This window comes from Rissa tridactyla, chromosome 4 (assembly GCF_028500815.1).
Source record: "Rissa tridactyla isolate bRisTri1 chromosome 4, bRisTri1.patW.cur.20221130, whole genome shotgun sequence".
NCBI lineage: Eukaryota > Metazoa > Chordata > Aves > Charadriiformes > Laridae > Rissa > Rissa tridactyla.
Window position 1 is genome coordinate 29,854,757 of NC_071469.1, and position 13,526 is coordinate 29,868,282.

Genomic DNA, 13,526 nt, shown 5'->3' on the forward strand with positions numbered 1-13,526 from the left:
TCAACTTCAAGTAAATGCTGGCAAAAGCTACGTACTTGGCAGCGGAGGGCGCGGAAGCCCAAAGTCTCGTACTGGAAAACATTCCCGTGGTCCATACATGCCAGCAGGAGGCGGGGGAGGAAAAGGAGGTCCTCGTCTCATGAAAGGTGCTCTAGGATCCACAGGCATCATCGGAGGTCTGACTGGAGGGAAGGGTGGAGGAGCAAACCCTGAACTGATGGCTTCACTTTCAGATGCCAGTGACTGATCAGGTAGCGAGTTCTGCAACACAATGAAAACAGGGATCTGAGCTTATGGAAAGGGATAAGAAGAGGGAACACCTCCAGTCCCATCAGGCCAACTTTGATATAGACTGTCACGCTCACTAACAGCTAGTTCCAACTCCGCCTGAGCAACAGCATAATCCTGAGCAAGGCTATCTACGTGCACTGACCATCAGCTTGACCACAGTTTCATCTTTTGGGTTATAATTAATTTTCAGCAGGGATTGTATTAGTCATACCTCAAAATTAATTCACAAGACAGTAAGTGCTGTGATAAAAGCATAAATAGAATTTTATAATTTGGACTGCACAGTGCAATATAACACGACCAACATACTAGAGACAATTTTTAAAAAATTAAAGCTTCTTTAAATCAAGTTTCTTTTTTGCTACTTACGCTAAGGTTAGAATGATCTTTCATCTCATTTCCACTTGGTTCTGTGCGTGGGCTGTTTTCTGAAGATGTTTGTCCATCTGTAGGCAAAAGTTAAACAAGTTATTCAGTGCTGAACTTCTCCTCTCCACCACTGATTCCAGTATTTTCTCCTGAAGTCAGGATATACAGGCAAGAAAGAAAAAAAAAAAAAAAAAAAAAAAGTATTGCCGCATCAAGCAACTGTTCTGCAGGCTGACTGAAAGACAACTGAAGAACACAAAGCTACGCCTGAGTATTTTCTCCAACTTCTGTACAGGTTGCACATGAATTGCAAGGTTCCAGCTTTTACCAAAGTTTCTTGTATCCAAATAAGGCTTTTTCTGCCATTTTAGTATTATTATTTTTATTTTTTTTTTTTAGAAGTTACAAGTGCATTTTCCTAGTGATGTATCTTAACATCACAGTTGCAGTTCCATTCTTCTGCTCCCTCCTGCTAATACTTTATTTCTGTGGTAAGTCCCGCTCTGGGAATGACTGCACTACGATACCCTCTGGACATAAAGACCAACAGCAATCCTATTCAAGTCTGACAAAAACAGATTCCTTCCTTAGTTGCTCATCACCAAGGAGACTTTCAGAACTACCTCAGTTCTGATCCTGGACAAGCATTCAGAAATAAGAATAATCATCCTCATATTCACTGGATAAATAGGGACAACAGTGTTTTTACCTTTATACTTCTGCGTAATTTTCAGTAACAACTGGAGATAATTATTAAAGGGAATTGTCAGAAGAGAATCTGACTGGATATAAATGTACAAAATATATACACTAAATGTACTCCTTCAAAGAAAAAAAAAAACAACCCTAACAAAAAAACCAATGAAAAACCCCACAAAAAAAAACCCTGAGGTTTGAAAAATACTGCTTTCTTGCACTTTGGCCTGAATAAAGACAATAACACTAAAAAGCACAAGACCCAAACGACACCTGTAACAAGTGAGATTTTTCATCTACGTGTTGTATCTCTTCTCCTTTGAGGCAAACAAAGCGCTTTTCTCAATGAACAGACTGATCTTCTCCAAAAATCTAAATTACTCGTCATTTCAAGCAGGCCCTGCCTTTGTTGAAGATATTGTTACTTAACAATCTGAAGCATTTCAACTGCTTACATCATAGAGAGAATATTCATGCCTCAATACTTATGTTGCACAACACTTCCCATCTGAAATCCTTGTAAAGTTTCTCACAAACTCTGTCAAGCTTTAACTCTTGTTTCTGACAAGAAGCTTCCTGCTCCAGATACCTGCCTCAAGTGGAAAGTTTTAAGAGGGTTAGCCACCTCAGCTTAGGAAAATGCAAACCGTTTCGTTCACTTTAAATAACATTTTGATCATCTTGCTGAGAAAGCGTAGTTCATTTGCTCTTCAGAGTTGGAGCCTGGATTTCAGTACCGAGAGACATGTTGCTCTTCTGAAGTCAGATGGTGTGTGTTGGGTGGTTTATGATTTTTTTTATTTTTTTTCCTATTGTTACAAATACTCACCCAAGTCTAGTAAAATTATGTGCTTCTAAAAAGCAACATTCGCATATGCTTAATGACCTGCTAAATGCTGGCAGCAAGATTATCCAAAACCCTGTAGGGTAAGTAGGTTTTGAACTGCCCAAGAACTGAATACAGCTTTTCAAAATTTTTTTAACGGCTGCTTGCGAGCAGCTGAAGAAATTACCCTTTTCCATTAAATGGATGCAACAAGCGAGTGCAGAGAGTGCACCTCTCCTGTCCTTCAGTCAGCATCCAGCTGCCAGAAGAAAGACCTCAACGGAATACAAAATATTAGAAAGCAGAAGTGAAACACAGAAGAGTCTTGGGAAAGGTGGTAGGACGGTGAGTGGCTGTACAGGAACAGAGTTGCCCCTCAGTAGAGAACAGTTCCTTGTAAAGCCTGAACCTTCAACCTGAAACACAATTCAGTGTTCCCAGTTATGACACCAAGTATCAAAGGTTCTCTCTCCCATTGCCCAGAAACCAGGCAACAAAGATGGTAACTCACTACTAATCATATGAGTAACTGGATATTGGGTGGCAAAGTTGCTGTCGTGAGTCTAATGGCTTCAGCCTAGCCCATGACTCAGACACATGTGACTTACCAGGCATTAAGTACGGATGAAAACTGTTTAATAAGTATTAAGGCTCTAAGCCCTTAAACTGTTTCACTGATAAGGTTTAAACTCACCAAAACTTTGCCTCTGAGCTTTTGGCTGTTGCTAAGTATCACAAACTAGAATTTACGTAATTAGCCAATTTAAAACAAATGGTACTTGCGTCAGTGAAATGTGTGATTAAGCTGGGGGTAACTGCACTGCGAACTACAACAAGCTGCCAGTATGGTAAACAGTTTGGAGGAGGCGGCCTCAGGACCTTCTAGCTCAATATGCAAAGCCAGTGGATATTTGAAAAATTCGCTGTTATTCTTCTGGTCTTACTGACTTTAACTCTTTCTGACTTTACCAAAAGTGGATGGAAATGCAAGTAGGGGTTTCTGATATTTTAATGCTGTGGTGAACCTCCTGTGAGGGGCCAAAACAGACTCAAGGCCAAACCTGAATGGTTAACATACAGAACAGTGATGGTGGACAAAAAAAAAAAAAAAAAAAAATTACAATTCAGTGAATCCCATCCACCAGGCAAGAGACGGCTATTGCTGATAACAGGGAAAGACTGCATCAAGGCTAGCAAGTGCTAAAAAATGTTTTTATAGAGTGGCACATCAGGTCTGTGGTAGCTGTAAAGTTGTCCTCTTAACATGTCTCACTACACATGGTTAACCCATACTGAGATTGTCCATTTGATAATATCATGGAAGCAATTCCCACCTGTTTTATCAAAAGACTGCACATTGTAAGTTCGTAGTTCTGCTGGTCCAGAAAGTCTTCCAGTATTTGGAGGATTAGGGAAAAATCTTTCTTGTCTTCGAGCAGGAGGAGGAACTGGATCACCGTAAGGCTCAACTAACATGGAAGAAATCACAAAACAGGTCAGTGAAGATTTATTCCACCCATTCCATACAATTTTAGAACAGAAAAATTCTCTGGATATCGCATGCTCTTGTAAATATCCAAAGTGACTATTAATCAGGGTAAGCAAACAAATATTAACCCCCCCCCAAACACAGGAATCCTGCCAAGTACGTACTATAGCTTATGTTTCTAAGGAACTGCAAAAGAGAAAGTCCATTGATTTTTGGTTTAACATACAGTAGAATTTTGAATGTTATGATTGCCTGAGTTCTAAACAGTGGGGCCTTGAAACAAAGGTTCAGCATAGCAATGAAGGTCAAAGGCAAAATAAGTTACTATACGTTTTAAGCCACTCTTAGATAAAAATGCTGTTTTCTGTTACATTTCATAGTGCTATAATGTGTCTCCATCAACTTCCTTGTGTCAAATCTAGCAATCAATTGTGCAGCTACAAGACAAACTGAATCAGTGAGATCTAAGTGCAAAGATGGGTAAGAACTCGGGTCAAGGAAACAAGACTACCTCTCTGCAGGATCCTGTCAATAGATTAGATCTGGCAAATGAGAAACCGTATCCGTGGACTCTGAGTTTTATAATCAGGCTTTCAGCACAGATGTGTAGCAACTACAATATTGCAACTACAATCTAATGATTGAGGTGCTTTAATCTGTGTATTTTACCTATTTTTTTAAACTTTTTTTTTTAATTTGTAGCATTTTTGCTTCTTTATTACAGGTATACAGGAAGGTTGTCCTTCCCCTGCATCGTTTACTTGAGAAATATCAGTAGTATGGTCTTTGATTCACCTCTCTCTTCCTTGAGCGATAATGTGCAATACAGATGTTTAGCTGAAGAAGTGAGAGCGAAGACTGATTTTGTTGTTGTTAATTATCAGAGGCGGTATCAACATGAAAATATGTACCAAACAGGATGACTGTACTGTGGTACTCCTGTGCTATTAATATAAATGTTTTTTTGAAAAACACAGTATTTTTCAACATTAGATAGTTTGTTTTTATTTATTTAAGGCTAATGTACCACTAAACCATTTTACTTTCTCAGATCTCTTATTAATTATCCAGCCCAGGCAGGTCTTTTGGTGCACTAAACAAACCCCCAGTAAAATGATGAAGCCGAACAGTTGATTGTACACTGCTAGTACCAATACATATTTAAAAGAGAGCATAGAAGTTCAAGTGAACTGCAAAATTTAAGAAGGGGGGAAAAAAAATTACTATTATAAAAACCTTTTCAGTGCAGTTGCACATCCAGTTCCAAGAAAACACTTCATATTTTTAAGCATAAAATACTTAAATATATACCCTGCAAGTCAGTAGCTCCATCTTTCCATAGATAGGGTAGGTAAGTAGATTTTTATACCTGGTGGAGGCAGAATTATCCTGCGTTCTCTGTCCCAAGGAGGAGACAGGGATCCAGTATCTGACGGTGGTCTGTGGGGATCAGTTAATCTATCAGAACTCAGCTCTCCTCTTTCATTACCAGCTTCATACATTGCAGGCGGTCCTCTGGATCCTAACAAAAGAAATTAGATAGCTATTTACCCAGGTATTTTTAATCCTCTATTATAGCTTTCTTCATTAAGTCTGAAAATAGTAAAATAAATCACGGAATGCCAACACTGACAAGATATGAGAGGTGCATGGCTCCACAGGACTCTCCAGCTGTTTGCTGATGACCAGTTATGTTTACCAGAAGTGTTTAAAAGGTTTGATTGGAATAAAAAAGTCTTAGTTCAACGAGAGTGCAATCTAGATCACTTCCATTTATTTTTTTTTTAAATAATAATTTTAAGAGTTTCGGTTCACTCGAATCAGAGAAACTACTGCCCTCAAGACAAATCTTTCTTCTCAGTGCTAAAAGAACCTGCTGCTAATCAAGCTAAAAAACTAGCACACTGAAAGTTACTCTAATCTTTAGAAAAGATCCACATTACATTCAACACTCTTCTGGTTCTTTCTAATTCTTTATTCAAGAAAAAAAATATTAGAGAAGGACAGGTCAACAAATAACCAAGTGCAAGAGAAACTGTAACAGTGAATGATTTTAGGTTGCAAACTTCCTTTAAAATAGATTTGGTCTGAAAAAGTATAGAAATACTGAATTCTGGTATCATTTTCTAATTCTCTATCCTAAAATTCAACCTAGAATTTGAAGCCATTTCTCTTCTTGTGCAAAGTGAGATGAGCACTATAATTGCTCTGTAGCTGGCATTCTTTAATCCCATCATTTGTTTAATTTGCCCAAATTACGTTAGTGCTCCATTATGAAATGGACTGTAGTTATGCCTTTCATAGTCCCTTTCCTTGCTAAAACCACATCTTGCAATTCAGTTTTTACTCTTCCTCACCAGCAAGAGCTGAGCTACAATTTAAAGATACATTGGACAACTCAGTTTCATTACTTACTCTCTCTATACAAATAAGTTATGAAGTAGGCTTTTGCTTGGGTGTGGTACAGCTACAATTGAACAATCAATCTCAAGCTTTTCTGATTTAGAAAATGAATCAACTTTCACATGCACCTGGATATGCTTTTTACAATGAATTAAAGTAAATAAATAGTCCCTGTCGGTCTTTAAAAAAAAATAAATAAAAATCGGTGTTGATTAGTGAAATCCTTATAGAAGACATATTTAGACATGTTTCCCCATAAAATAAGCACAGGTTTCAACGGGTGTAACAGTAGTAGTAAATTAAGTAGTAGCTTCTTTATTACCCGTAACAGATACTGAACTCCACTCTAACATTTACCTACACTATTTCAATCAACATCAAAAATATGAAGCAACAGTGGTTTTCTTCCCTTAAAACCCATGACACCACAGCTTGCTTTCACCTACTCCTTAATCTCTAAATTTTACTCCTTACATGCAACCTGCCTGTCCCTTTTACCACTAGGGAAGAAACTGTCTCCATGCATAATTACCGCCTCAAATTTAGAACAAAGGGAGGAAATCAATTTACTGAATCACTAACTTTCTACAATCACAACCCCCAGTAAAACTGTCTCATCTTTTTGGCAACAGGCCAAAAGAGAAATACCCTCTCCTTCTCTCACTGACTGTAGATCAATGAAGTGGCAGTATTCTTTCTTCGGAAAACTAATCGACTCTTGTTTACTTTAAAATCGTAAGTTCATTTCAGCAGAACCTCAATTGTCCAAGAAATAAAGACTCATTAAGTTTGGCTTTTCACTTTTCTCAATCTATGCTTCTGAAGTGAATCCACTGACCAACCTACTAGTAACAACTAAATTTTCCATTTTACTGTTACACATTAGACAGCTTTAGAAGCAAGCTGAAAAACAGGAAGAGTTTGTCCAATTCACTAGCTATGTTGAACTGGTTGTTTTAATAGTTTTTGTCACCAGCAAGAGGAAAAGGTGTGACAGGTTTATAGTTGAGGAGAGAGAAATCCAGAATAGATACATTTTCAAGTTTAAGAATTGTACCTCTTCCTCCTCCTCCACCTGGAAGCATAGGTGAAAGCCTTAAAGGGCCCTCCAATAAAGTTGGAGGGGAAAGAAAAGCTCTTGTTTCAGATGAAGGCCGGCCCATTGGTGAGGGTCCATATGGGGAATGCTCTGGAACAGTTAAAACAAAATGCTCAAGTTCACAATATTTAGTTTAGCAAACCGTATAAAGTAATTGACTTCTCAGGTGAAGTTTGAAACTAAATTGTCTAAGTGAAATGAAAACTGTGCTCTAATTACCATGTGTATCATATTCCTAGTCTACTCTCATCAATACTACAAACGCTCTTAGTTTCAACAAAATACTCGACATGACCTAGAGTCACTTATGACCCGATTATTTTTTTAAATGACTGCTATTTGTACATACACATGCCAAGATAGTTTTCAAACAATTACATATGTGTGGTCTTGGGAAACAAAACCATAAACCAAAACAATTAGGCTCCATTTTACAATTCAATACTGTACCTCTGCCAAATGGTCTAACTGGAACATCAAGAGCATAAGGATCTTTTTCTAAAAGGTCAAGTTTAAATTCTGCTTCAGTTAATCTGCAAATAAGCAACAAAAAAGTAATAAATAACCAAGAAGTGCAAAAATTTTACTACAGTGCACTGTTTACTGCTAGGCTTTCTACTTAAAGGGTTACCAAAGCAAGACATTTTATTCCCTAAATAGAAAGAAGAAACAAAGGATGTCTCGGGAGTTCTTAAGTTCAGAGTTCTGTAAGTATTTCTCCATGCTGCTGTATTTAAATTGTAATTCAAAAGCTGAAGCGGCACGTTAGATGTCACAATTCCTAGCATGACATTACTCTCATGAGCACCCTAAATTGCATTCCAAGTACTAGTTAACTTCATATATAACAGCTCCTCTCAACCACCATCACCTGAGCTCTTAGCTCAGTATTAACTTCTGAGATAAGCTGTAAAATCATTAGGTAACCATGACACCTGGTTGATACATACTTATTTAAAAGAAACAAACAACCAACAAACCCCCAAAACCTCCGAGTTCTAATATTACATTCTGTTTCTTTCCTGAAATAAGAACCATGTGAAGTATTGAAATAAGTTCTTACTTTCTTGCATGTTATCATGAGAGGAATGCTCAAATTACTCCCTTTCTTTCAGAACTCCGATGGAACACTGCATTCTCTCTGCCCTGTTTGGGCCACAACTGATTAACACAGGTCTAGGAAACACCAAATTGCATAAATCCAAAACATACTCACATGCCCAATTGCATTTGTTTTGAATTAGATGAGGACTGCACTTACTTTTGTCTGTTATGTGCATTTTCTTTTTTTATATCATTGAGGTGTCTTTCAGCTGCTCGGGCTGTTAGCTTTGCGGAGGGACAAAAATCAGATGCTTAGATACTGCTATTTACTAAACACTTCATAAATGTGACAGGTGCTAGATCCAAGACATTTTTCCCCCCCATCTGAAGCATGTGAACCGTATTTTCACAAGATATGACTCGTGTATAAAGCATATGAGACGGAGCCTCACAACTCACCAAATGACATTAGCAGCTCTACTACCCAAACTTTTGAGGAATGATATGGCTTTCCTGCAGGTTCTTAAAACTGCAGAAATGAAATTCTTTGGCTATAGCTGCTTTGAAACATCTACAGAATATTTACAAGATTTAAAGTCTCAAATTTTATAGAAGAAAGTTTCATTTTATAAAAATGTATTTAAAAAACTGTAAACTCTGACCACGAAGCACCATAGCTTTTAACAGGATTTTATCTTATACAGACCATTCTGTGAAACTGCAGAATGTATTAGTCTGGAGATATTTTAAAGTTTCCTGTTTGGAAAAAAGGTAAAAATGGATTTTGTAGCAACATTCTTAGGGAGCTATCAATGGAACATACTGTTCTCACAGGACATAACGTCTTCTGTTAGTAGATAAAAGGAGTGAAGTACATCCAGGGAAAATATTAAAATGGCATTGAAACAAAGCCAAAAGCTTCTACTATTAGCAAAATATCACACACTTGTTAAATGGCAACATGTTATTCCAGCAGATTTATTGCTGTAGCAAATGATATTGTAATATATTTCTACTGTGCTCACAGGTATCTGGCTTAATTATTCCAACAATTTTATATGATAGAAGTATTTTTAACATGCTTTTGTGTATTTCTGCAAGAAATTCGTATGTTTAAAGGTGACGGGTTAATTTTGATTATCCGTTTTTAATAAGAAACAAAAAAGTGATAAAGCAAGCTATTCAAATCACAGACGATGCAGAAAGATTAGAATATTCAGTACTTGGAACTTACCCAATTATCATGAGCTTTTTTCTCATGTGAAGTAATCTGTGAAAAAGAGATCCATTAGATCATTACCCATCTAAAGAAGAAAATTTAAGATTGAGTACATGCTGTTATTCATAAATTTAATGTGTATGGCTAATTTATGATGAGACATCTAAACTTAAAATATAACTTTTTAATAAAGTTATCTGGTGATCTCTGCTATGAAATTGTGTCAGTCAAAACCAGGTGGCATTAAGAAGGGGGGGACAAAAAATAAGGCAAAAAAAAAATAATCCAACAAAATCAAGCAAAATACAGTATCCCAACCTATCTGAAAGTAGTATTTCAGTTGCAATAACATCCCTCCTAGTCGGCATGAATGGTAAATAAGACAAAGCACGTACCTGATTCTGGTAAGAACGAATGGTTCTTTCTAGCTCTTCTTCAAGATCTTTTGCTCGCTGTCTGTAACAAAATCAGGATTTATGACATTGTAATAAAATGTGTAGGAAAGTAGTTTTAAATACAGTAAACACAACAGTAAACACAAGGTATAATTAAGATTTTTTTAACCAAAAGATAGTATTGTCACTTAGTCTCACAGGACACACAAAAACTATAGTAGCAGTGAAAATTCTAGGCCCTAGATTAGTGCAAGCAGGAATGTAAAGGAAAGAACAGAAACAAAAAACCCAGCATCTCCCCAACTTCTCAGTGGTCTGCAACATGTTTCCAATATAAAGGATATCCCTCCACGCATGCCCTAACAGCCAGCCTCACACAGCTCAGCAGATGTGGCTGGAGCACCATGCTGCCACAGGCTACCAGAGTCAGCCCTGAGGGACAGTCACCTGCACTAAGGTTATTTCAAGACCACAGAAAGTATGATGCCACCCTTGCTGCCAGCTACCCTGTGCACAGCCTCGCTAGGTTCTACGCTCTCTCAGCAGGTGCGCCAAAGACACACTCATTGTTTAGTTATACTCCATTTGCAATACTATTTTTCTCTTTAAAATTAAGATGCCTACAAAGTTCCCATTCTGAGTAAATCAAGAAGGGTTAATTCTGTCTTCCTGTATGAATATTGAAGAATATCTATAAGAACTTTACATTCTAGAAAAAGAATTAATCCAACTCTTCAGGAAGCATTGTTGATCAGTATCATAGAGTCAATACCCGCCAAAACGTTAAAGGAAGACGGGGAATATACATCACAGATTGAAGAATTATGCCATCGTTTTGAGAAACCACAGAAACAAACCAGAGGTACACCGTTGGTGTAATACAAAACGGAGCAAAGCAGTTAAACTACAGAAAATATTTCCACATCACAGTATTTTAGTAAAGAATTTCTAAAAAATGGTACTATTTCACAAACTTAGAAATAGAGAAATAGCATACTATAACTATACAACATAAATATTTTAGGATCCATAGGAAAACTGAAAGTTGCATCCATTTCACAGCATTCTCTTAACTTCATACTTTTATCTCTGTTCAGTAAAGGGAACTAGATTTGATGGAATGGTAGAAGTTGGTCTCTAAGCTAACGTGTAAATACAATTGGCATTCTAATGGAAAAAAGGCTGCTAGTGATCTTCCATACCCAATTTTAACAAAGCAAAAACTCCCTTAGTATGTATTATTACACACAAACTAGCATGTAACACACACTAAGAAACTAGAAGAAAATATATTCACTTATACTAGTGTTCTTATTAATTCTCTATTGCCTTTTGTTCACTTTGGGACAAGTGATTACAGCAACTAAAATCTGTAGTTACCTGTAGCTATTTAGTTCTTCAGCAGCATGATTTATTTTTTCATCTACTTTAGAAAGCTTTTCTTCCTTCTGTAGACGTTCTCTCTCTTCTACTGTCAGTTTCCTTTAAGAAAATACAAAAACTATGGTTAATTCTGTTTCAAGTCAACAATTTTGTAGTTGGTCTGACAAGAAAAATGTCTCCAATTATTTAGGTGTGATGAATACATGATATTTATCCAGATAAAGAGTTTTATAGGCAACATAGACAGTGGCATAAATAGCACTAGTTTGTATTCATAGTAGTTTGTTCAGTTCATTAACTGTTCTATATGAAAAGATTAGATTACTACTATTCCTAAAAGGAACCTGGAAGACAATCCATACTCCCAAAGAATATTTCATAGCATCACAGAACAGTTAGACTTGGAAGGGATGTTTAAAGATCGTCTACTTCTGAACCCCCTGCCATGGGCAGGCACATCTCCCACTAGACCAGGTTGCTCAAAGCCCCATCCAGCCTGGCCTTGAACACTTCCAGGGATGGAGGGTCCACAACTTCTCTGGGCAACCTGTTCCAGTGTCTCACCGCCCTCACAGTAAAGAATTTCTTCCTAATGTCTAATCTAAATCTCCCTTCTTTCGGTTTAAAACCATCACCCCTCATCCTATCACTACACTCCCTGATAAATAGTCCCTCCCCATCTTTCCTGTAGGCTCCCTTTAAGTACTGAAAGGCTGCTACAAGGTATCCCCAGAGTCTTCTCTTCTCCAGGCTGGACAACGGTTCTATTTGGGAGAGGAGAAAGGAGGAGGCGGGGGGGGGGAAGCAGCCAGAAATCAAATCAAACAAACGAAAAACCAAATTACACTAACTTTCAGTGTTTTGTTCTGGTGCTTTTTTGCATTTTACAGTAATTTTCTGGAGCAGAAAAAGGTTGTTATTAGGTATTAAAAAACAGGGTGGTTTGTTTTTTTTTAATTCTTTCCTGGCATCTCTTTTTTTATGCCTTGTTAGGCACTACAGAAGAGAAAACTCATATTCCAGATCACAGATTATGCATGCACGAGGTTAATTCTGCAGAACACACATGGATACTACTGCTGCATAGAGTCCTGAGTAGGTAAAGTGGTCATTTTCCTGTCAACAGCGGTCCTTAGCAAACAAGCTATCTAAATCATGGATTTTTTGAATATGATTTAAATGTCTTTTATATTCAATCTTAATTTCCCACTTTTCTGTTTCCCTTGTTTGAACACAGCCAGCTTTTTAAAAGATGCCTTGTTAATACTAATAGCATCTTTCATTCTGCTATCTCATCATGCCAGCTTCTCCCCACTCCTTTTTGGCTTTTCTAAAATCTTTGATAAACAGTATACGTTTGCTGAGCTTTGGTGTGGTATTTTTAAATATCACCCACACAGTCTGCAAACATTTTTATTTTCTGACTGCCCATCATAGATTCATCTTAATAGTTTCCTTCCCACTTCCCCCCGCCCTTTTTTAAAATCAAATGTTAATGTAGTGCATTTCTAGGTTTTGTTGCATCTACAAAGATGCCAAATATCTCTATAAATATATATACTACAGAGAAGATTAATGAAAGGAATACTTTAAAAAGGTCCTGCATACTGCTCAGTAAAGGATCAAGACTTGTGCTGCTTCTCTTGCTGCCTTCAAGATTATGTCTGCTCCTTGAAGAAATAATTTCTGGCTAGTAAAACTAATTTTACCATTGTACCCCAAAATGATGCCCCCTGCTCCCTCCCTGCCCCATCCACATGCATACACACTTCTGAAGGATACTACATGCCCCATCCCATTCCGATCAACCTTATTTCTAGTCCTTAACATATTTCTGATTTCCATCACTAAGTCATAATCCCTACTATCACATCCTGACGGTGAGGCAGATAGTACAGCCCCCATATTCTATCCTTCTGGATGAGGAAAGCCTGATTCACAGGGGTTCTATGTTGCTTACTGATAACTGTTAGCTTGCCTAAGTTTTAACTCTAAGCTTAGTTTTAAGTACAGCATCACTCCTCTGATGACATTACTGTCTTCACTACATAAAATATAACTCACTGCTAAAGCAGCTACTGATTGTCTTTCTTTCAGCAACTTTGATAGCTGTACTACATCATATCTGAATTTAATTTTTAAGAAAAATAATATCAAACTTTCCAACTTTACCTACCTTATTTCACAGATTAAAAATTTGTTATTTCTTGTTTTCTCTTTGTTTCTGCACTTGCTTGTGGAAGAGTCCTAAAATAATATACCACTACTTTCATGGAAACAATTTCTATAAAATTACTGTGGCCACAAATGTA

General features: G+C 37.2%; 1 protein-coding gene across 13 annotated transcripts in view; it reads right to left on the minus strand.

The window, feature by feature from the left end:
* The window catches only part of MIA2 (MIA SH3 domain ER export factor 2), a 44,976-nt gene that overhangs the window by 5,440 nt on the left and 26,010 nt on the right, over nt 1–13,526 (minus strand). For 11 of the 13 annotated variants that reach the window (XR_008466025.1, XR_008466024.1, XR_008466023.1 and 8 more), the window contains 10 exons: nt 11,212–11,313; nt 9,832–9,892; nt 9,452–9,487; nt 8,435–8,502; nt 7,624–7,706; nt 7,132–7,263; nt 5,041–5,193; nt 3,517–3,651; nt 661–737; nt 36–261 (listed from right to left, as the gene is read on the minus strand). Coding sequence is in view for 9 of the 13 variants with exons in the window: in XM_054199244.1 (XP_054055219.1) it covers nt 36–261; nt 661–737; nt 3,517–3,651; nt 5,041–5,193; nt 7,132–7,263; nt 7,624–7,706; nt 8,435–8,502; nt 9,452–9,487; nt 9,832–9,892; nt 11,212–11,313 (1,073 nt within the window). In the remaining 4 variants the exon portion in view is untranslated. Of the gene's footprint in view, nt 1–35; nt 262–660; nt 738–3,516; nt 3,652–5,040; nt 5,194–7,131; nt 7,264–7,623; nt 7,707–8,434; nt 8,503–8,923; nt 8,974–9,451; nt 9,488–9,831; nt 9,893–11,211; nt 11,314–13,526 lie in introns of those variants that run through there. The other 2 variants (XM_054199243.1, XR_008466026.1) reach the window with 2 other exon arrangements.